General features: G+C 35.4%; 1 protein-coding gene and 1 long non-coding RNA gene across 31 annotated transcripts in view; both read right to left on the bottom strand.

Annotated features, from left to right (window-relative positions):
• The window catches only part of ADGRL3 (adhesion G protein-coupled receptor L3), an 864,507-nt gene that overhangs the window by 381,214 nt on the left and 459,700 nt on the right, over positions 1-23,593 (bottom strand). For all 30 annotated transcript variants that reach the window (XM_021939122.2, XM_031664067.1, XM_021939135.2 and 27 more), the window contains one exon: positions 5,300-5,409. In XM_021939122.2, the coding sequence (XP_021794814.2) occupies positions 5,300-5,409 (110 nt within the window). The remainder of the gene's footprint in view (positions 1-5,299; positions 5,410-23,593) is intronic.
• On the bottom strand, positions 515-5,293 carry LOC116274096. Its single transcript, XR_004182575.1, has 2 exons — positions 3,110-5,293; positions 515-2,788 (listed from the first exon to the last, which is right to left on the bottom strand). It is a non-coding gene; the product is annotated as an uncharacterized LOC116274096 (long non-coding RNA).

Below are 23,593 nucleotides of genomic sequence, written 5' to 3'. Positions count from 1 at the left end.
ATATATGAAACAGAAAAAGACACTGTAAATTAAAATATACCTTGGACATTTTTGTGATCTTTCTAAAATTAAAAATATCAGTTAATTTCAGCACAATGAGTTAAAAAATATGTACTTATTTATTTACATAATAGTTATCAAATGTGTACACATTTAAATATGCACTCATTTGGACATTAGTTGCAAAGATGTATTTAACTGTTTATAATTAAATATTTAGATTGTTTTAAATGCTAAATGTGTAATACATTTTTCTTTTAGTAAAAATGGTGAAAGTTATATAATTATTTATAAATATCAATTTTCCAATAATGCTCATTTTTCTTTCCTGTTCATAAGGACAATCATGCACACAACTATTCAAATGGCTAACGTGACTAGTAAGAAAGTCTTAAGTGCTATAACAAGTTTGTTTTAATCAAATATTCATTGCTAGTCACTTTCCAAATTGCGTACTTCTCCCCGCAATTTCCTAAGAAAATTCACCATGATTGCTAGAATAAGTAATATATGCTTTATACTTCTGGAAAAAAAAAAAAAAGAAACAAAGAATTGAAGAGAAAAGCTGGATTGTGAGAGAAGACAAACACCTTTTGAGTGTAATGTGCGTGACATTGTATGCCTCCAAAGAAAGACAATTTGTCAGCAGGATACAAAGTAAAGATTCTTTGCTCAGAAATACTCTGAGTAGGTGGTTAGTTGTTTTATTGTCTTCTCTCAAATACAAGTCATCCCTGTAACCCTGCTGAATGAAGGAAGCTCTAGATGACACAATTTCAATCTCAAATCAGGTCAGAAGGGAAGGAGGTAGGGTGAGAATAAGAAGAAAGATGTAAGAGCAAAAACGTGGCATTGGTAAATGTGAGGTTTAACCTCTTGAATATGTGGGTCATCTCCTGGGGAGAAAATATCCACTAAAGAAGAATATTAAACCTCCTAAGAAAATGCAAAGGCTACAAAAGTCACACTGAAACTGAGGTGTGCGAGGAACAGAGAAAGTATTGATTCATCTGTTCCAAATTTTTTCAGAAAAAGTGTGTCTGTGAACCTAAACAAGAAAAAACAGAACAGAAGTGAGAAGGTAGGACTTAGATAAGATTAAATATATAACTTCAGTGATTCTGAAAAAGGAGTACAAAACACTCAAAGAAAGTGGTCTCAGTAAACAGTTTAAAAACTAACTCTTCTTATTTTCTTTCTCATTGGCATCTTTAAAAGTCATACCATTTGATTGATTTAAGCTAAAATTCCTCTAAAGTTGTTATTGTTCAATTGTGTACCTATTTAGTGACTCCTAAAATTCCGTGCAAGAATTATTGCAAGCTTTCCTCAGATACTTTAAACTCTACTTCTCTTATGTGATACAATGAACTTTATTGACTCTTTGTCTATATTACCTTTAATATGCTTCATTATTATTACGTTTTCCTATAAATTTTGTTTTTCTACGTTTTTTCTATGAAAAAGTCTCATCTTAAAAATGAATATTGCCATGGAAACACACACACACACACAGACACACACAAGACTATGTATAAATAAAAATAATAATAATGTTTCTTCCACATATCAATATTAAGAATAAAACATTCATAAATAGTAAATATATTACCATAAACACTAAAGTTTGTGGTCATAAATCCGAAATGGAAATGGATATTACTAAACTGTATAACAAACAGAACCTAACATTGTTTGTTCAGTTGTTTAATTCCAATATTAATATTAAATCCTAAGTCTGAAGCTTCCCTCACACTAATGAAATAGGGACCTTTTATCAAGGATCATAAAATATTGTTAAGCACAAGGATTTTCTCTAATACAGGAAATTAAAAAAGTATTTTACTTAGGAGCCTCATTCTAAAGTGCAAGTAGTATTTTCATGGTACAAACTAGTTACACCATAAAGTTTCATAAAGTGTTTGGGAAAATAAAAGTTTGTAGTGATTCTGCTGCTTTAAGAAAAAGAACAAAAAGTCTTTAAAATAAATAGATAAAGGACTAAGAAAAAGGGCTGCGGCCCTTGAAGCACTTTCTTTCACCACATACCATTAATGTACTAATGAAAATTATGAGTTAAAAATACTATATAAGATTTAATAGCTCATGAAAATATAAATGAAAAACAGTTATGGAGAGAAATACAGCTAATACCTTAAGAACAGGTATTAGAAACAGACCCAAATCTAGTCTTTGCCATTCTCTAGCGAGTCTATATTTCACATGAGACATTTCACTTTATCTACTGACCTTCAGTTTCCTCTTCAGAAAAATGGTGATACTCACACATAACAGGGAGGATCTTGTAAAAATTAAATAACTTATGCATGTAAACACTATTCATATAGAAAACGGCATGTGGTTAAGTGTCAATAAACAATAACTATTTTAAATAAGTAAATCTTTTCACCATTAGAGAGTCATGAATTTTATGCTTAAGAAAAGAAAAAAATAGCTGAGTGTTGAAATAAATCAGGATTTATTAATAGATCCAGGAAGGTCTACAAGGTGAGATCCAGGAGAAGCACCTAGCTTTTTGTTAAGTAATCAGACTGTATTCTAAACCGAATGATACAGTTTGTATGTATGTCCCCTCCAAATCTCATGCTGAAAAGTGACCTCCAGTGTTGGAGGTGGGCTATGCAGGACATGATTGTGTCATGGGGGCAGATCCCTCATAAATGGCTTGATGGCCTCCCCATGGTAATGAGTTCATGTGAGAACTCGTTATTAAACCGAGTCTGGGAGCTCCCTTTCTTGCCATATGATGTACCTGCTGCCCCTTCACCTTTTTTTTTTTTTTTTTTTTTTTTGAGACGGAGTCTTGCTCTGTCACCCAGGCTGGAGTGCTGTGGCCGGATCTCAGCTCACTGCAAGCTCCGCCTCCCGGGTTCCCGCCATTCTCCTGCCTCAGCCTCCGGAGTAGCTGGGACTACAGGCGCCCGCCACCTCGCCTGGCTAGTTTTTTTGTATTTTTTTAGTAGAGACGGGGTTTCACCGTGTTCGCCAGGATGGTCTCGATCTCCTGACCTCGTGATCCGCCCGTCTCGGCCTCCCAAAGTGCTGGGATTACAGGCTTGAGCCACCGCGCCCGGCCCCTACCCTTCACCTTATACCATGAGTAAAATCTCCCCGACGCCTCACCAGAAGGAGATGCTGGTGCTCTGCTTGTACAGCCTGCAGAATTGTGAGCCAAATAAACCTCTTTTCTTTCTAAATTACCCAGTCTGAGGTATTCCTTTATAGCAACACAAAACAGACTAACAAACACACCCATGTTCTCTGATCTCTGGTTGTCTTTCTCCTAAACCAATCTGCCTTTCAAATGAGTCACTATAGTTTATTTTATGATTTATACTTTCATTTAGGTTATTTTCTTTTCAAATCATGTTAAGTTTATTAAATGAATTCCAATTCTACATTATACTTTTAACTGAAACATATTCCAGATAATTTAGACAGACATGATTGGGGTATAATGTGTAAATTAAACCAGTATATAAATTGGCAAGTGGGTATACCTGAGTGTATAATTCTTATTTAATTAAATTATTAGATACATATTTTGATATAATATTTCTAAGGTAGTCAGTAAACTTTCAGGATGATCAGAATTCTCTAAAAATAGGATATTAAGGAACCAAATTGCCCATCTCTGAAAATTTATTAGAGAAAGGAAATCTGTGGTAAACCATAATCCCTTTATGCAAAAGTGTATGAGCAAGTTATTTATATTAAAGTGATTTAAGTAGATGATATTTCAGAATGAGTTTGGCAGAGGATTTTGAAGTGGCTATCCTCAAAGACATTTTAAAGGAATACAGGAAATTGAAGAGACAGCTGTGAAATTCTTTAATTAAAAAATTATGATAAAATCTACAATCTGAAATTTTACTTCACCTTTTGTTTCAAAATATGAACATAAAAATATGAATGTAAGTTTCCTAAAACTGTCTTTAAAAGCAAGGTTCACCTTATTGCATTTTTAAATAAAATGCCTTTGTAGAAAAGGAGTCTTTATATTTCACAAAGGTCTTATTGTGCAACCCAAGTATAATTGTCCCAATTCCAAGATGGTTTACAAATTTTATTTCCTTAAAATATCACTAGTGAATAATAATGGCCAGTAGGGGCTTTATCAAATAGAAGGGCCTATAGAGATACCAATACAAGAAGCGTAAGCTAAATGAGCTATCAATAAATCCTGTACTCTAAGGCTTTTTCATAACAATGATCAGCTTATAAAACTTCACAAGATAAACTTTCTCTAATCATTCATTCTATAAATGAAGCTGAATGAAATTTTCTCTCAACTGTTTTCACTACTATTTTAAAATTTCAATTCATCTCTTATTGGCCAAATTTCTGTTACTGAAGTTTGTATACTTCCAGCTCACGAGTAATGTCCTGCTTCTTTAACAAGTGTGAATGAGGCCAGCCTAGAAATACCTTTACAAAAGTAAACTTGCTGATCCCCAGATACTTTGCTTCTTATGAAACATCAAAGGAAGCTGAAACCTAGGATTTGTTTATGATACCAGGTGTTTTCTATCTCTGGCATAAGCTGAATATCTATTATGAAAATACATAATTTCTGAGTGATTTTCACTAAGAATCTCATAAATAATTAACGAGTTAGATAATTTTTTTTTGAGATGCTGTCAGAAAATGTTTCATTTTAGATTTTTTGATTCTTCATTATTCCTGGAGAAAAGACACATTGTTGGCATATACCATATCTGATAAAAACATTGCAAAGACATAATTCTCGAAGCTGTAAAACATATAATCTGAAGAGTACTTTAGATCTTTTAATCTTTATTTTTTTCTTTCTGGTCTAATCCTTCCGGATGAATATATTTCTAATTCTCAAAATGTTGACAGCAGATGAAGCTTAGATATAATTCTTCTATCAAATTCAAAATGTATAAATTGCTATACATTATATATATAATTGTATTGTTCATTTTCACTTCTTATCTGCTTGGACCTGGATAATTGGTATAATACTCTGCCAACCTTTTTCTAAATGTTTTATATTCTTGCATTAATTAAGAAAAGTGTGTTAGAATAGGTATTCATATACAGAAATAATCACAAGTAAACGCTGTAGGATAGGGTAGGCAATATCTAATTCTTCTGATGGTGGGGAGGGTCTGTGATTGTCAAAAATTAATATTAGCCCATTTTTTCATTTAATTTATATGATTTATGTTTTCATAGAGAATATTTGTCAATGCATGCAAAACACAGTTTAATATCTTTTCTCTTTCCAAGAAAAGTATAGGAATATACATACTGTAAGGGACACATTCATACTGCACTTCAAGGTATTTATAGGTTCCTGGACACGGGTCTGGAAAAACATCAGGACCTGCCACCACTGCACACTGGGTTCTGTTATTGCATCTGAAGTCAAAAGAAAGGAAAAGAAGTAGTAAGCTTATGCAAAGTTAAATTATTATCAACATCAACACTAATTTTATTTCAGTTCCTGTTATACAGATTTGAATAAGATTTTGCTTAATTTGGGGCTTTAGGCCTATTAAGAAAATATCTGTAGTACAGTTTTTAGAAACTAGACATTAAAATCAATCTATTCAGCTTGCTCATATTAACTAATTTAAAATTTGGTTGAATACAGCGTAATTTCTAGTTAGAAGTTAAATATTGCTGAAGCAACACTAACTGGTCCACAGGATATTGCCAATGTGAACACAAGTAGGAAAGACTATTCGATAGGAAAGACTCACTCCAGTACAAAAAAAAAAAAAAAGATTTTAGAAAATATAACCACAGAGTATATTAGGCAGTTGTAAAATAAATTCACTGACTATGATGACATTCATTTTAAAGGTATGAAAAGTGGTATTGAAAAGCTTTATCTGAGCCTAACAAATTAGTAAAAAGTTAATATTTAAATATTAAAATGAGTATTTGAATTTATTTTGTATAAATTAATATAATATTACTACTTATTAAAACCATTTTAGGAACTAACTGTCATGTCCTTTTGTTCAGCCAAATAATGATACGATCCTCATGGATTACTTATCACAAAGGTCAGTATCTTATATTATAAAATAATGACTTTAAATTTATAAAAAGAATAATGACATACCACTATTAAAACATAAATATAAGATGAAACTGGAAGTTATCATGTTACGTGAAATAAGGTACAGAAAGACAAACTTTGCATGTTCTTATTTATGGGAGCCATTAAACCCATGAAGCTATAGGGTAGAAAGATGGTTACCAGAAGATGGGAGGGGAATGAGGGGTAGGGAGGGGAGGAAGTGAGGATGGTTCCTGGGTACAAGAATTGTTAGAAAGAATGAATAAGACCTAGTATCTGACAGCACAATTGGGTGACTACAGTCAAACATAATTTAATTGTACATTTAAAAGTAACTAAAGATCATAAACGGATTGTTTGTAGCACAGACGATAAATGCTTGAGGTGATGAATATCCCATTTACCCTGATGTGATTATTACACAATACATGCCTTTTACAAAATATCTCATGTTTCCATAAATACACACATCGACTATGTCCCCACAAAAATAAATAAATAAATAAATAAATAAATAAATAAATAAATAAATCTTTCTAAACCACAGAAAAAGAGAAAAAAAATATGAATACAAACTTGGGCACTTTTGTGGCAATTAGGCTAAATAAAACTGAATTGATTAATTCATGGGGAAAAACAAACATGTTGAAATTAATTATAATTCTGAAAAAGATACTCATATTCACAGTGGACTAATTACTGTGAATTTCACTCAGCAACGTTCTAAATTCAAAAATTTATCCTTAAGTATTTTTCTATAAAAAACTAATGGTTTTTCCTACCCATAATATTGGCACTAAGTCTATAACATGTGATACTCTAATTATCCCCCATGTTTTATGTTCTTGTTTATTCATTTCAGAAATATAACCTCAAGGCTAGATTTTTCTGTTAATTCCTTACGGAGATGTTCTGTTCTCTGATGTGACCTCAGAGTACTTGCAAGGATACTGGCAACATAAAGAACATCTAGAGCAGAACTCACTTTGATTTAGTGTAAAAATACGTTGTGTTTACCTGAGGCTACCATTTGTCAGGCTTAACGAGGATTTTATTTAGTCCGTAAATTAAATTTGATTCATTAATGAATTTCTTAAGCTGAAAAATATATTATGTGTTATCAGTGAAAGATGAATAAAAGCTAATGCTCCATACTCATCAGGCAATTTAGCATAACAGCTAATACTGAGAGTTAACAAGTTGTAAGGATTTTCTGTGTCAGAGGCTGATGATCAGACAAATGTAGGTAAATGTGACTGTCCTGACACATGTGCCCACAAATATGTTATCTTGATGTTTTGGTGTACTCACACCTTCTTAAAATAGCAGATCTTTCATATTAAAAAGAAATTATTTGAATAAGCTCTTCAAGTCAAATGACATGTTTTTAGCAATTAAAACAATACAATTTTCACATTACACCTTGAATATACAACCTCATAAATCCATCTAAGGTTTTTACTACAATAGGCAGGGAAATGAACTCATAAAGTTATTTTTGTATTTGTTATAGAAAAATTAGCAATTATCAGGAACACATTCAACACAGACATAATGGAAAAGTGGCACTATAAAATTTAATATGATGTAAATATTCTGTAAAGGTAATATTAATTCTGATGTGTGAATATTTATACATATCTCCTTTTCTTCTTATCTTGGTCTACAGTCACTTTATTCCCTATTACTAAACCTTTTTAATTACTATACCTCTAATTTCAAAAATGTATTTAGAAACAATATCTACTCTTGTAATTTTCAGATATAAATAGGCAACTGTAAATCTTTTATTTAAATAATCAATGTATGATATAAAGAGATCAGCTTACTACTCATTTCTGACCAGAGCATAATAGTTAAAATTTATAATTATGGAAGTATATGTTGCACAGAAAGCTGTGATGAATCAATAGGGATTTCAAATGGTTATGTTTATATAGATTACATTAGAAAACATAACCTGGAGTCTATCCATATCTATCTATCTATCTACCTACCTAAAAGTGCATTGACCAATTTATATATTATATATTATCAAGTTGTAAATTACTAATTATTATCTATATGTAAGAAAATTATAAAAGCAACTATCTCTTGTAAATAATAGTTACCATTGTGAGATCCAAATAGCTTATTTAATATTAACTGAAGATGAGTCAAGAAAGCCTTCTAATTAATGAGATAGTGTCTGTTCGGTGGTATATAAAACAAAAAATGTTATGCCTATATTTATAGTCATTATCATCATTGTTCTATATAAAACAGCAGGAATTTATAACATTCACCTTTCAAAATAATTTATGATTCTATTACTATGTTTGTATCAAAAGTTCATTATAAATTATGATTATTAAAAATAAAATGGAAAAAGGTAGATTCAATCTCTGGAATACTATTTTTATATAGGATACATTATAATATTGATTGTTTAAAGACTAGCTATATTTTGAAAACAGGAGTTTAAAGGTTCTGTCCTTTGCTTTCGTTTTTTAAATGACTTCAGTTACTGTGAGTTAAAATGAAATTAAATATAATTAAAGATTCGTAAACAATTTAGTCCACAAAGATTCTTTCAAAATTTATAAAAGTAAATTCATTCTAAAATACTATAGATGAAAAAAGTGAGATAAAGTGATCTAATGTTCTCAAATGCTTTAGTTTCATTGTTTATTTTTAATGTAAACATAAATTAAAAACATGCTTTTTGGTATCCCTATTACCTGATGTTTATATATATATACACACAATGTAAAATGATTACCACAATAAAGCTAATTAACATATCCATCATACAGTTATCTTTTACTGTGTTGTGTGGTGAGAAAATTTAAGATCTACTCTTACAGCAAATTTGAAGTATATAATACAGTATTGTTAACTGTGGTTACCCGACTGTACATTAGATTACCAGAATTTACTCATCCTGCGTTACTGAAACTTTGCACCCTTTGATCAACATCTCCCCATTTCTCCTATCTCCTTAGCTTCTGGCAACTAACATTCTACTTTCTGCTTCTAGAAGTTTTGACTTTCTTAGATTCCACATATAAGAGGGATCAAATAGTATTTGTCTTTTGATGTCTCACTTATTTCACCTAGCGTAATGTCCTCCAGGTTCATACATGTTATCACAAATGAGAGTTTCCTTCATTTTTAAGGCTGAATAATATTCTATTATATATTAATATATAAATATATTTTTATTTACTTTTTATCCATACATCTGCTAATTGGCAGTTAGGTCAATTCCATATATCTTGTTTATTGTGAATAGTACTGGAAGGAATATGATACTACAGATATCTCTTTAAGATATTGACTCATTTCTTTTACATATCCATACCCAGAAGTAAGACTACTGGATCATATGGTAGTTCTATTTTTAATTTTCTGAAGTACCTACATACTGTTTTCCATAACGGCTATACTAATTTACATTTCCATCAGTAGTATATAAGGATTGTCTTTCCTCTACATTGTCATCAAAACTTATGTTTTGTCTTTTTGAACATAACCATTCTAACAGACATGCAGTGATATCTCATTGTGGTTTTAATTCACATTTCCCTGACGATTAGTGAAGTTGAGCACTTTTAAACTTACCTGTTGGCCATTTGTCTTCTTTCAAGAAATATTTATCATGTTTATTGCTGATAGACTGAGTCCACTTTTAAATTACGTTATTTGTTTTCTTGCTACAGAGGTGTTTAAATTCCTGGTATACATTGGATATCAACCCCTAAATAAACGTGTAGACCAATGGTACAGAATAGATGGCCTACAAATTAATCCACACGTTTATGGTCAATTAATTTTCAACAAATGTGCCAAGAATACACAATGAGGAAAGGATTGACTGTTCAATAAAGGAGACTGGGGAAACTGGATATCTACATGAAGAACGAAACTGGATCTCTATCTTACACGACATACAAAAGCCAAGTAGAAAGGGATTAAAGATTTACATGTAAAACCTAAAACTATAAAACTATTAGAAGAAAACATAGGTAAAAACCTTCTTGAAATAGATCTGGGCAATTTTGGGGGAGAATATGACCCCAGAAGCACAGGTCAAAAAGCAAAAATAAACAAATTGGAGTGCATCTAACTACAAACCTTCTGTACAGAAAATAAAACAATTAACTAAGTGAGGACACAAGCTACAGAATGGGAGAAAATACTTTTAAACCTATTTGTCACTTCTTTCTGAGATGAATAATGCTACCCTCAATTTTACAGAAAATAGAATTGGAATGAAGACGTTAAATGGCTTTTCAGACTCTCAGTAATCAAATAATAGCCAGTGGAGTCCAGAACAGTGGCCTGAAAATCATGATACTGCTGTCTTGTGGGAGAATGAGTCATACATTTCATGGTCACTCTAGGACCCTGATTTAATTCACCCTGACCTGATAGGTTCTCAAGAGTACTATGATGATCTGAGGAAATAAAGACCATCTGTGAAATATCTGAGTGCCCCAGAATTCATTCAGTCATGATGTAGATCAGGCATTATATAACCAGGCCCTCACAATTCAAATTGGCATACGGAAACTAGAAGGATAAATTTCAGAGCCTAGTAATGGTATGATGCATATTTATTTATACATAGATTTTTCCACAATAAAAAATACATGCAATTTTAATTTAACCCACATATAAACCTCCAATTTACATGTAACTGTCACCTATTGATCATGTTTAATAAATTTTAGTTAATATGTTGAGTTCTATTAGTTATTAGCACTAATTTTAAAGCAATATTGTTAATTCAAGAATGTCACATGACTGCCATAGAAGATACACATCTTCCCAAATCACAGGACTAGTAATAGGAAAGAGAATCATTTACTGTTAATTTGTCCATTTCAACGTAGTTCATTGCAGTGTAGAAGAAAAATTAACTAAGTGTGAAAATGAAAGTCATTTCTGGGTAAACTTTTCCTCTATTTGCCACAACATACAGCACCATATAGCAAAAATGATATTGCTGGATTTACATGCATATTGACTATTCAAATAATTAGCCTATTTTTTCCTGCTAATTTCAATAAAATTGAGAGAGGAGGCAGGTAGGGGCTGTTTAGGCAGATAGAGAGGCAGGGTCTCAGAAGAGGGACAATGCCTGCAAGAACACACCTGTACCACCCCTGTTATGTAGCTAGCAGGAGGGAATGTGGTTAAGAACTTCCTGTTATACCCAGATGCTTGCTCAGAAAGGACTTTCTAGCTGCCTGTGCAGGCACAGATAAGGACCAAGGACATCTTACCATGACCCTGAACTCCTTATAATTCTATGAGCATTGTGACTTTAGCCCCACTGTGGGTTTCATTTAGGCACTCATAGGTAATCAAGATGGAGTTACTATGGCTAACCCCAGGCAAGAACAGACACAACACCCCTGGGGGGAACTTTACCAGTTCCTTTAAGGCAGAACCCACAGAAGACTCTTTTTCCGACACATAAAAGACCCAGAACTCACCCCCATTTTTTGCAACCATCTTTGGATCCCCTCTTGCTGCTGAGAGCTTTTCTGTCACTTAATAAATCCCACTCTGCCTTACTCACTCTCTGGTGTTTACATGCCTTATTATTCTTGGTCATGGGACAATAATTTGGACCTTGCTAAACTAAGGTGTAAGGAGACTTCAACAAAATGATGCTTCTTTCACTTCCATTACACAGACAAAAATTAGCAGCCCACTATCTCATGTTTGATTATAACATACTTGTACATGAAGCATACAAAAATAAGCCTTAAACATACCTATATTTTTAAAAATTCTTACATAATAGACATATAAAGATGATATTCGTTGATTGCATAGCACTATAGATCTAACACAGTATCATTAAAATGTTTTTTTTTTTTTTTTTTTTTGAGATGAAGTCTTGCTCTGTCGCCAAGTTGGAGTGGAGTGGCACAATCTTGGCTCACCGCAACCTCCAACTCCTGGGTTCAAGACATTCTCCTTTCTCAACCTCCCAAGTAGCTGGGACTCAAGGTGCGCAACACCACACCTGGCTAATTTTTGTATTTTTAGTAGAGATGGGGTTTCACCATGTTGGCCAGGATGGTCTCGATCTCTTGGCCTTGTGATCCACCTACCTCAGCCTCCCAGAGTACTATGATTACAGGTGTGAGCCACCACACCCAGCCTAAAATAATTTAAGTAAAATATTGTAGTGTTTACATGCTGGGAATATAATTCACAGGGGTTCTACGTTAATAAACCCTTCAATCACGAATGTTTATCACATTCTAAAGTCAGTGTATACAAACAAACTATTCCTCAGAACGCAAAGGAACTTTTTAAATGAACTTTCAGCCATGTATAAAACTCCAAAGAAAAGCACTGACTTTTTAAAGACAGGATAGGATAACGTTTTAAAAAAGAGTGCCTTGTGCCTTTTTGTTCCAAAATTAATCATATGAATTTATAAATTTATATTAGCACTTATTAAATAACATTGATACTAGCACTTATTAAATGACATTTATACAAAAGTATGAGTTATGCAAAAACACACATCCACTTAGTACACCCAAGAAGTTCATAGCATCTAACATATGATGAATCAGTGCATGATTCATAAAGGAAGATGGAATTATACTCCAATAGAAAAATATTTTACAGATACCTTATAATTTAAAAAGCCACATCATATTCTATTAATGTTTAAAATCTCAAAATAGTTTAGGTTATCACAGTAACTATGGGTTTTTAGTTCTCAGGATGGAATGAAGCAATAGAAGAAAACATAAATAGATGCATGAATATCAGTATTTTGCTTAATGTCAATCAATTGGACAATTCTCTATTTTCCTCCTCAAGACAGTAATTTCCTTATTTTCTACTGCCTGTCATCCTGAGACATGTTTATATGACATCCTAATCATGTTTATATGACATTCATTCTGAACTTAGAAGACCAAAAAAGATGAGACAACTATCTAATGGTAGAAAACAAATATGTAGGTCATAAAGGAATCAATTAGATTTCAAATAAAAAGAGAACTAAATGGCTATGAAATAAAAATATTAATCATGATCAAAACTAAAAGAAATCCTCCCATGTATATACTACAGCCATACATTCAGCATTTATTAAAAAGTTTAATGATGTCATCCGCTTATAATTTAAGGGACATTTTAAGAAGAGTTATAAAAGTAATAAGACTCCTAATCTAGCTCAAAAAAAATTTTTTTTTGAGACAGGGTCTCACTCTGTTGTCCAGGCTGGAGTGCAGTGGTATGACCTTAACTCACTGCATCTTCAATCTCTGCAGCTCAAGTTACCCTCTTACTTCAGCCTCCCGAATAACTGCGACGACAGGTACACATAACCATGCCCACCAAACCATATTTACTTTTTGTAGAGATGTATTACCCAGGCTGGTCTCAAACTCCTGGGCTCAAGCGATCCTCCCACCTAAGCCTCTCACGAGTGTTGGAATTACAGCCATGAGCCACTGTGCCAGGCCTCCATTTCTGTTTTTTTTTTTTTGAAAAAAATTGTTTCTGAACTATAAACTAAAAGTACTATAGGATCTTTCAGAGCACATTATGGCAATGTATGTAAATGAAGATCTGTGATTCATAAAGTGATTCTCTAGCTCCAATTCTTTCATTTCCTATATTCTTTTATATGTTACTTCACTAGCATTACTTTACCTTAAAGAAATATAATTTGAGGGGGCATGCCCAAGACGGCCGAATAGGAACAGCTCCAGCCTCCAGCTCCCAGCATGAGCGACACAGAAGACGGGTGATTTCTGCATTTTCAACTGAGGTACCAGGTTCATCTCACTTGGGCATGTCAGACAGTTGGGGCTGGTCTGTGGGTGCAGCCCGACCAGCGAGAGCTGCAGCAGGGTGAGGCATCGCCTCACCTGGGAAGCACAAGAGGGAAGGGAATTCCTTTTCCTAGCTAAAGGAAATTGAGACACACAACACCTGGAAAATCGGGTAACTCCCAACCTAATACTGAGCTTCACCAAGGGTCCTAGCAAACGGCACAACAGGAGATTATATCCTATACCTGGCCCAGAGGGTCCCACGCCCACGAATCCTCCCTCATTGTTAGCACAGCAGTCTGAGATTTAACTGCAAGGCGGCAGCGAGGTTGCGGGAGGGGCGCCGGCCATTGCTGAGGCTTAAGTAGGTAAACAAAGCTGCCGGGAAGCTCGAATTGGCTGGAGCCCACCACAGCTCAAGGAGGCCGGCCTGCCTCTGTAGACTCCTCCACCGGGGACAGGGCATAGCTAAACAAATAGCAGCAGAAACCTCAGCAGAGGTAAATGCCTCTGTCTGACTGACAGCTTTGAAGAGAGCAGTGGATCTCCCAGCATGGAGGTTGGGATCTGAGAACAGATAGACTGCCTGCTCAAGTGAGTCCCTGACCCCTGAGTAGCCTAACTGGGAGACATCCCCCACTAGGTGGAGACCAACACCTCACACCTCACATGGCGGGGTACACCACTGAGACAAACCATCCAGAACAAGAATCAGACAGCAACACTCACTGTTCAGCAATATTCTATCTTCTGCAGCCTCTGCTGCTGATACCTAGGCAAACAGGATCTGGAGGGACCTCAAGCAAACTCCAACAGACCTACAGCTGAGGGTCCTGACTGTTAGAAGGAAAACTAACAAACAGAAAGGACACCCACACGAAAACCCCATCAGTACGTCACCATCATCAAAGACCAAAGGCAGATAAAACCACAAAGATGGGGAAAAAGCAGGGCAGAAAAGCTGGAAATTCAAAAAACCAGAGTGCATCTCCCCCTCCAAGGGAACACAGCTCATCACCAGCAACAGAACAAAGCTGGACGGAGAATGACTTTGACGAGTTGAGAGAAGAAGGCTTCAGTCAATCAAACTTCTCAGAGCTAAAGGAGGAACTATGTACCCAGCTCAAAGAAACTAAAAACCTTGAAAAAAGAATGGATGAATGGATAACTAGAATAATCAATACAGAGAAGACTTTAAAGAACTGATAGAGATGAAAACCATAACATGAGAACTACATGACAAATGCCCAAGCTTCAGTAACCAACTCAATCAACTGGAAGAAAGAGTATCAGCGATTGAAGATCAAATGAAGGAAATGAAGCACGAAGAGAAGTGTAGAGAAAAAAGAGTAAAAAGAAATGAGCAAAGCCTCCAAGAAATATGGGATTATGTGAAAAGACCAAATCTACCTCTGATTGGTGAGCTTGAAAGCGACGGGGAAAATGGAACCAAGTTGGAAAACACTCTGCAGGATATTATCCAGGAGAACTTCCCCAACCTAGTAAGGCAGGCCAACATTCAAATTCAGGAAATACAGAGAACATTACAAAGATACTCCTCGAGAAGAGCAACTTCAAGACACATAATTGTCAGATTCACCAAGTTGAAATGAAGGAAAAAAATGTTAAGGGCAGCCAGAGAGAAAGGTCGGGTTACTCACAAAGGGAAGCCCATCAGACTAACAGCAGATCTCTCGGCAGAAACTCTACAAGCCAGAAGAGAGTGGGGGCCAATATTCAACATTCTTAAAGAAAAGAATTTTCATCCCAGAATTTCACATCCAGCCAAACTAAGTTTCATAAGTGAAGAAGAAATAAAATCCTTTACAGACAAGCAAATGCTTAGAGAATCTGTCACCACCAGGCCTGCCCTACAAGAGTTCCTGAAGGAAGCACTAAACATGGAAAGGAACAACAAGTACCAGCCATTGCAAAAACATGACAAAATGTAAAGTCTATTGATGCATCAATAGCAAGAAAAAAAAAACAGCAAATATCATAATGACAGGATTAAGTTCACACATAACAATATTAACGTTATATGTAAATGGAATAAATGGTCCAATTAAAAGAAACAGACTGACAAATTGGATAAAGAGTCAAGACCCATCAGTTTGCTGTATTCAGAGACCATCACGGGAACATATAGGCTCAAAATAAAGGATGGAAGATCCTGCAAAGTAAATGGAAAACAAAAGCAAGGTTGCAATATAGTCTCTGATAAAACAGACTTTAAACATCAAAGATCAAAAGTATAAAAGGCCATTACATATTGAGTAAAGGGATCAATTCAACAGGAAAGATAACTATCCTAAATACATACCCAATACCAGGAGCACAGATTCATAAAGCAAGTCCTCAGAGACTTACAAAGAGACTTACACTCATACAATAATAATGGGAGACTTTATACTACTGTCAACATTAGACAGATCAATGAGACAGAAAGTTATAGGATAGCCAGGGTGAACTCAACTCTGCACCAGTGCACCTAATAGACATCTACTGAACTCTCACCCCAAAGCAACAGAATATACATTCTTCTCAGCACCACATGGCACTTATTCCAAAATTGACCACATACTTGATAAAGCAGTCCTCAGCAAATGTAAAAGAACAGAAATTATAACAAACTGTCTCTCAGACCACTGCAATCAAGCTGGAACTCAGGATTAAAGAAACTCGCAAAACCGCTCAACTACATGGAAACTGAACAACTTGCTCCTGAATGGCTACTGGAGTGCACAACAAAATAAGAGGCAGAAATAAGAGATGTTCTTTAAGTAATGAGAACAAAGATACAACATACCAGAATCTCTGGGACACAATTAAAAGCAGTGTGTGAGAATTTATAGCTAAATGCCACAAGAAGCAGGAAAGATCACAAAATTGACACTAACATCAAAATTAAAAGAACTAGAAGCAGAACAAACATTTCGCTAGCAGAAGGCGAAATAACTAAGATCAGAGCAGAACTGAAGAGATAGAAATGCAAAACCTCAAAAATCAATGAATCCAGGAGCTGGTTTTTGAAAAGGTCAACATAAATTGATGAACTGCCAGCAAGACTAATAAAGAAAGAATCAAATAGGTAATAAAAAAATCATAAGAAATATCACCACCGACCTACAGAAATACAAACTATCATCAGAATACTATAAACACTCTACACAAATAAACTAGAAACCTAGAAGAAATGGATAATTTCCTGGACACTTACACACAGTCTCTCCCAAGACTAAACAGGAGAGAAGTTGAATCTCCGAATAGACCAATAGCAGGCTCTGAAATGGAGGCAATAATTAATAACTACCAACCAAAAGTCCAGGACCAGACGGATTCACAGCTGGGTACCAGAGGAGTACAAGGAGGAGCTGGTACCATTCAGCTTCTGAAACTATTCCAATCAATAGAAAAGAGAATCCTCCTAACTCATTTTATAGGCCAACATCATCCTGATACCAAAGCCTGGCAGAGACACAACAAAAAAGAGAATTTTAGACCAATATCCTTGATGAGCATCGATGCAAAAATCCTCAATAAGGAAATACTGGTAAATAGCGAATCCAGCAGCATCAAAAGTTTATCCACCATGATCAAGTGGGCTTCATCTCTGGGATGCAAGGCTGGTTCAACATAAACAAATCAACAAACATAATCCAGCATATAAAGCAAGACAAAGACAAAAACCACATGATTATCTCAATAGATGCAGAAAGGAAACTTTTGACAAAATTCAACAGCCCTTCATGCAAAAACTCTCAATAAATTCGGTATTGATGGAGCGTATCTCCAAAATAATAGAGCTACTTGAAAACCCACAGCCAATATCATACTGAATGGGCAAAACTGAAGCATTTCTTTTGGCTTGCCACAAATCAGGGATGCCCTCTCTCACCACTCTATTCAACATAGTGTTGGAAGTTCTGGCTAGGGCAATCCAGGCAGAAATCAAAGGTATTCAGTTAGGAAAAGAAATCCAATTGTCCCTGTTGCAGATGACATGATTGTATATTTAGAACACCCGATTGTCTCATTACAAAATCTCCTTAAGCTGATAAGCAACTTCAGCAAAGTCTCAGGATACAAAATCAATGTGCAAAATCACAAGCATTCTTATACACCAGTAACAGACAAACAGAGAGCCGTCATGAATGAACTCCCATTCACAATAGCTGCAGAATACAATACCTAGGAATCCCAACTTACAGGGGGATGTAAGGACCTCTTCGGGAACTGAAACCACTGCTCAGTGAAATAAAAGGACACAAACAAATGGAAGAACATACCATACTCATGGGTAGGAAGAATCAATATTGTGAAAATGGCCATACTGCCAAGGTAATTTATGAATTCAATGCCATCCCATCCAAGCTACCAATGAGTTTCTTCACAGGTGGAAAAACTGCTTTAAAGTTCATATGGAACCAAAAGAGCCATCTCAAGACAATCTAAGTCAAAAGAACAAAGCTGGAGGCATCACGCTACCTGACACAAACTATACTACAAGGCTGGTAAGCAAAACAGCATGGTACTGGTACCAAACAGAGATATAGACCAATGGAACAGAACAGAGTCCTCAGAAATAATACCACACATCTACAGCCATCTGATCTTTGACAAACCTGAGAAAAACAAGTAATGGGTGAAGAATTCCCTATTTAACACAAGGTGCTGGGAAAATTGGCTAATACATAGAAGTAGAAAGCTGAAACTGGATCCTTTCCTTACTCTTTATACGAAAATTAATTCAAGATGGATTAAGAGACTGAAATCTTAGACCTAAAACCATAAAACCCTAGAAGAAATCTAGGTAATACCATTCAGGACATAGGCATAGGCAAGGACTTCATGTCTAAAACACTAAAAGCAACAGCAACAAAAGTCAAAAGTAACAAATGGGATATAATTAAACTAAAGTGTTTCTGTACAGTAAAAGAAACTACCATCAGAGTGAACAGGCAACCTACAGAATGGGAGAAAATTTTTGCAATCTACTCATCTGACAAAGGGCTAATATCCAGAAACTATAAAGAACTCAATCAAATTTACAAGAAAAAAACAAACAACCCCATCAAAAAGTGGGCAAAGGATATGAACAGACAGTTTTCAAAAGAAGACATTCATACAGCCAACAGACACATGAAAAAATATCATCATTCACCATCTGAGAAATGCAAATCAAAACCACAATGAGATACCATCTCACACCAGTTAGAATGGCAATCATTAAAAAATCAGGAAACAACAGGTGCTGGAGAGGATGTGGAGAAATAAGAACACTTTTACACTGTTGGTGGGACTGTAAACTAGTTTAACCATTGTGGAAAACAGTGTGGCGATTCCTCAAGGATCTAGAACTAGAAATACCATTTGATCCAGCCATCGCAGTACTGCGGATATACCCAAAGGATTTGGTATAAGGATACCAAAGGATTATAAGTCATGCTGCTATAAAGACGCATGCACACGATGTTTATTGCGGCACTATTCACAATAGCAAAGACTTGGAATCAGCCCAAATGTCCATCAGTGACAGACTGGATGAAGAAAATGTGGCACATATACACCATGGAATACTATGCAGTCATAAAAAAGGATGAGTTTGTGTCCTTTGTGGGGACGTGGATGCAGTTGGAAACCATCATTCTCAGTAAACTATCACAAGAACAGAAAACCAAACACCGCATGTTCTCAGTCATAGGTGGGAATAGAACAATGACATCACTTGGACACAGGAAGGGGATCATCACACACCGGGTCCTATTGTGGGGAGGTGGGGGAGGGATCACATTAGGAGATATACCTAATGTAAATGATGAGTTAATGGGTGCCGCACACCAACATGGCACATGTATACATATGTAACAAACCTGCACATTGTGCATGTGTACCCTAGAACTTAAAAGTATAATAAAAAAAGAAAGAAAGAAATATAATTTGAATCCAGCAAGTGAAAACATAACCGAAGAGATGAGCAAGGAAAAGTATGGAACCTAGGATATTGTATTAGCTTTTTGTTGTTGCTTCTATATCAAGCTACCACTAACTTAAAGGCTTAAAAGAATGCAACTTAATGATCTTATAGTTCTGAAGGTCAGAAGACCAAACTATATCTTACTAAAACCAAGATGCTGGCATGGGTTGTTTCATATGGAAGCTCTGGGGAAAATTTGTTTCTTTCCTTTTTTCTAGACTCTAGAGACTGTGCCCTCATTCTTTGGCTTGTGGCCCCACAACAGAGCACCTTTTCTTTCTCATTTCTAAAGTCACATCACATTTTCCCTTTTCTAATCTTCCCATGTCCCTCTTAAAAGGACCCATGTGATTCCATGCATGGCCCACCTTGATAATCCAAGGTAATCTGCTCATCTCAAAAGCCACAAAGCTTCATCATATATGAAAAGTCCCTTTAACCATATAAGGTAACATTCACAGGTTATGGAGATCATAAATAAAATATAAGGGTGGGGTGGGGGTCACTATTCATCCTACCACACGTAAGTAAAAAGGCATACTGAAAACAGTGTCTCTTTGGGTGGGCACCTTGAAGTCTGACCTAGTGAGATGCATGTCATTGCCATGGAGCATGGCTAAAGTGGTGATTATTCCTATAACGTACACTTACTTTTCTTAAAAAGCATGTAAGCCCCAATTTATACATAGTATCCTCTAGTATAAGTAAATGTTTTGATTTTAATTTGGTTAAAAGATTATGTTTGTTTTACTTTTATCAAAATGGAATTCTCAGCATACAAAGCATATTGCTATAGATGAGGAAAATTGAGCTATATTTTAGCTGACCAAGTCCTTTTTTCCAGACTTTTCTAGATAAAGCATTTTATGGAAATTGGAATGTATTTTCAATTTGGACTTACATAAAACCTATAATATGTGAGATATCAAACATTAAGACATTTTTAAACAACTCCACAGATTTATGTTAAATTAAATTTATGTTTCAGTGTTACTATATTTTTCTAGAAAAAGGAAAAATGACTCACGTTGATGGACCGAAATAAATCATTTTATTCTGACAAAATACAATTTATGAACTCCCTACCATACTACAAGATCTTATTTGCCTATGCTCTAAAATTTTTCAGTGGCAATTTAAAAAATACTAACTTCTTTTGATTTTCTTACAATAAATGTATATTTAAAAATGTATGAATCTTAAAGCCTTATTCCTAGGAATATATAAAATTGACTTAATAGTATTCTGAAAACATAGAAATGTGTTTGAAAATGTGGTAATCTTGCAAAGAAGTCCAATTTCCAAATACTGCACACACCTCTGGACAATATTTGATAAAACAAATTATCATATTCATCGGTCAACATCCATAGACTATTTCACAGAGCCCATTCCAAAAATAAAATGATTAGCTATGTCAGACACATGAGTAAAATTCATAGAAAGATTCATCCAAAATAAATGGAAATGTGCTTTTAAAATTAACAAGTTCACATACATTGCTTGGAAAAGCATTTCAGCCCTGATGCTTCTATACTGGTGATTTCTAAGCTGTAATCTTTCATTAGTTAAATGCTTTATCAATGGCCAGATAAAATGGTAAAAGGTTTTCATTTAAAAATAACTGGAACGGCATCTGTATTCATTTATTACTATCTACTTGTAGCAGCATTTTAGAGTTGAACATTCTTTACTTGCATGTATGGTTAACCAAATGAGCTGGAGTATGTGACTGAATTAATTATCTGAAAGTGTAGCAAATAAAGATATTGCTTATGTTCATGTAATATAAAGGAGCAATATTTTATATGCACCTTATATATTACATATGTTATATCATATACTAATTTATTTCTCTTAAGTTAAAACAACGTCCAGTTCACTATGAGTTAGTTAGGATATTACTATTTGAATCCATTTTACTGGACCATTTACTATTCTATTCTTTTTTCCGTTCTGGTTTTTTTTTTTTTTTTTTTTTTTTTCCATCAGGGACAGATTTAATTCATTATACTTCAATGGAGTGCTGTAAGGCATTCTTTTCTTTTCTGAGCAACAAAAATGTCCTCTCCGCATGACTGGGCTGAGACAAGGAATGTCATACTGAATCATTTAGTTAAGATATTTTTCTTGTCAATATGTGATATTTCCAAGTCAAATAACTTATGTATGATTGAAAAAAGGAGAAACAGAATCAAACATTTAGAAAGAGAAATGGAAAGAAAATGAACTTTTACTAATACTAGATATTGAAGTCAAGTAACATGAAAGTCTTTAAAAAGAAAAATATGAGATGAGCTAGGAAAAATGGCTTTGCCTTCCTCATATTTGCTTTTAATAAAGTTGTAAGCAAAAGCGAAGGGATAACTATGTGTGTGTGTGCATGTGTGTGTCTGTGTGTGTGCATATACACTCAGGCTTAAAAAAAAAAAAAAAAAAGATTACCAAAACAGGAATACACAACAGAGGGAAATAACGTCTGGCACCTAACTCTGTCATCTACAGATTTTTGAAGAGTGCAGTAATAAGTTATACTACATAAAATAATGTTAGTTGTCTTCATGCTTTGTAAGAATAATGTAACAGACATGGCATAGCATAACAAACCACGAAGCAGAGCTCACAAATGCCAGTGACTGAAGACAAATAAATCTCAAGAGCCCCTTTCTCCATACATGTTTTATCTCCCACTTGGTACTAAGGCTAGTCAGGCTGACTCTGATGTATTAAGTCCAGGGATGACTTTAGAGAGACACATGTCAATCCTAAATCCCACTGCTTCAATTTATGATATCACCAGGAAGCAATAAATAGAAATGTGATGGCATTTCAATTTATATCAGAATACTTTAAACAAAAACCAGCAAACGTAAATAAAAGTGGCTTAAAATAAGAATTGTATCATTTTGCATATTAAAAATTGAAAGGTGGAGGGCGGAGCAAGATGGCCGAATAGGAACAGCTCCAGTCTCCATCTCCCGGCGAGAGCGACACAGAAGACCGGTGATTTCTGCATTTTCAATTGAGGTACTGGGTTCATCTCACTAGGGAGTGCCGGACAATCGGTCCTGGTCAGCTGCTGCAGCCCGACCTGTGAGAGCTGAAGCAGGGCGAGGCATCGCCTCACCTGGGAAGCGCAAGGGGGAAGGGAATCCCTTTTCCTAGCCAGGGGAACTGAGACACACAACACTTGGAAAATCGGGTAACATTCACCCCAATACTGCGCTTTAAGCAAACGGGCACACCAGGAGATTCTATCCCACACCTGGCTGGGAGGGTCCCACGCCCACGGAGCCTCCCTCATTGCTAGCACAGCAGTCTGCGATCTCACAGCAAGGCAGCAGCGAAGCTGGGGGAGGGGCGCCCGCCATTGCTGAGGCTTAAGTAGGTAAACAAAGCCTCTGGGAGGCTCGAACTGGGTGGAGCTCACAGCAGCTAAAGGAAACCTGCCTGTCTCTGTAGACTCCACCTCTGGGGACAGGGCACAACTATACAAAAACAAAAGCAGGAGAAACCTCTGCAGACGCAAACAACTGTGTCTGACAGCTTTAAAGAGAGCAGTGGATCTCCCAACACAGAGGTTGAGATCTGAGAAGGGACAGACTGCCTGTTCAAGTGGGTCCCTGACCCCTGAGTAGCCTAACTGGGAGACATCCCCCACTAGGGGCAGTCTGACATCCCACACCTCACAGGGTGGAGTACACCCCTGAGAGGAAGCCTCCAAAGCAAGAATCAGAC

The sequence above is a fragment of the Papio anubis genome, chromosome 3 (assembly GCF_008728515.1).
Source record: "Papio anubis isolate 15944 chromosome 3, Panubis1.0, whole genome shotgun sequence".
NCBI classification, from domain to species: Eukaryota; Metazoa; Chordata; class Mammalia; order Primates; family Cercopithecidae; genus Papio; species Papio anubis.
This window is presented reverse-complemented; position numbering and strand designations above follow the sequence as displayed.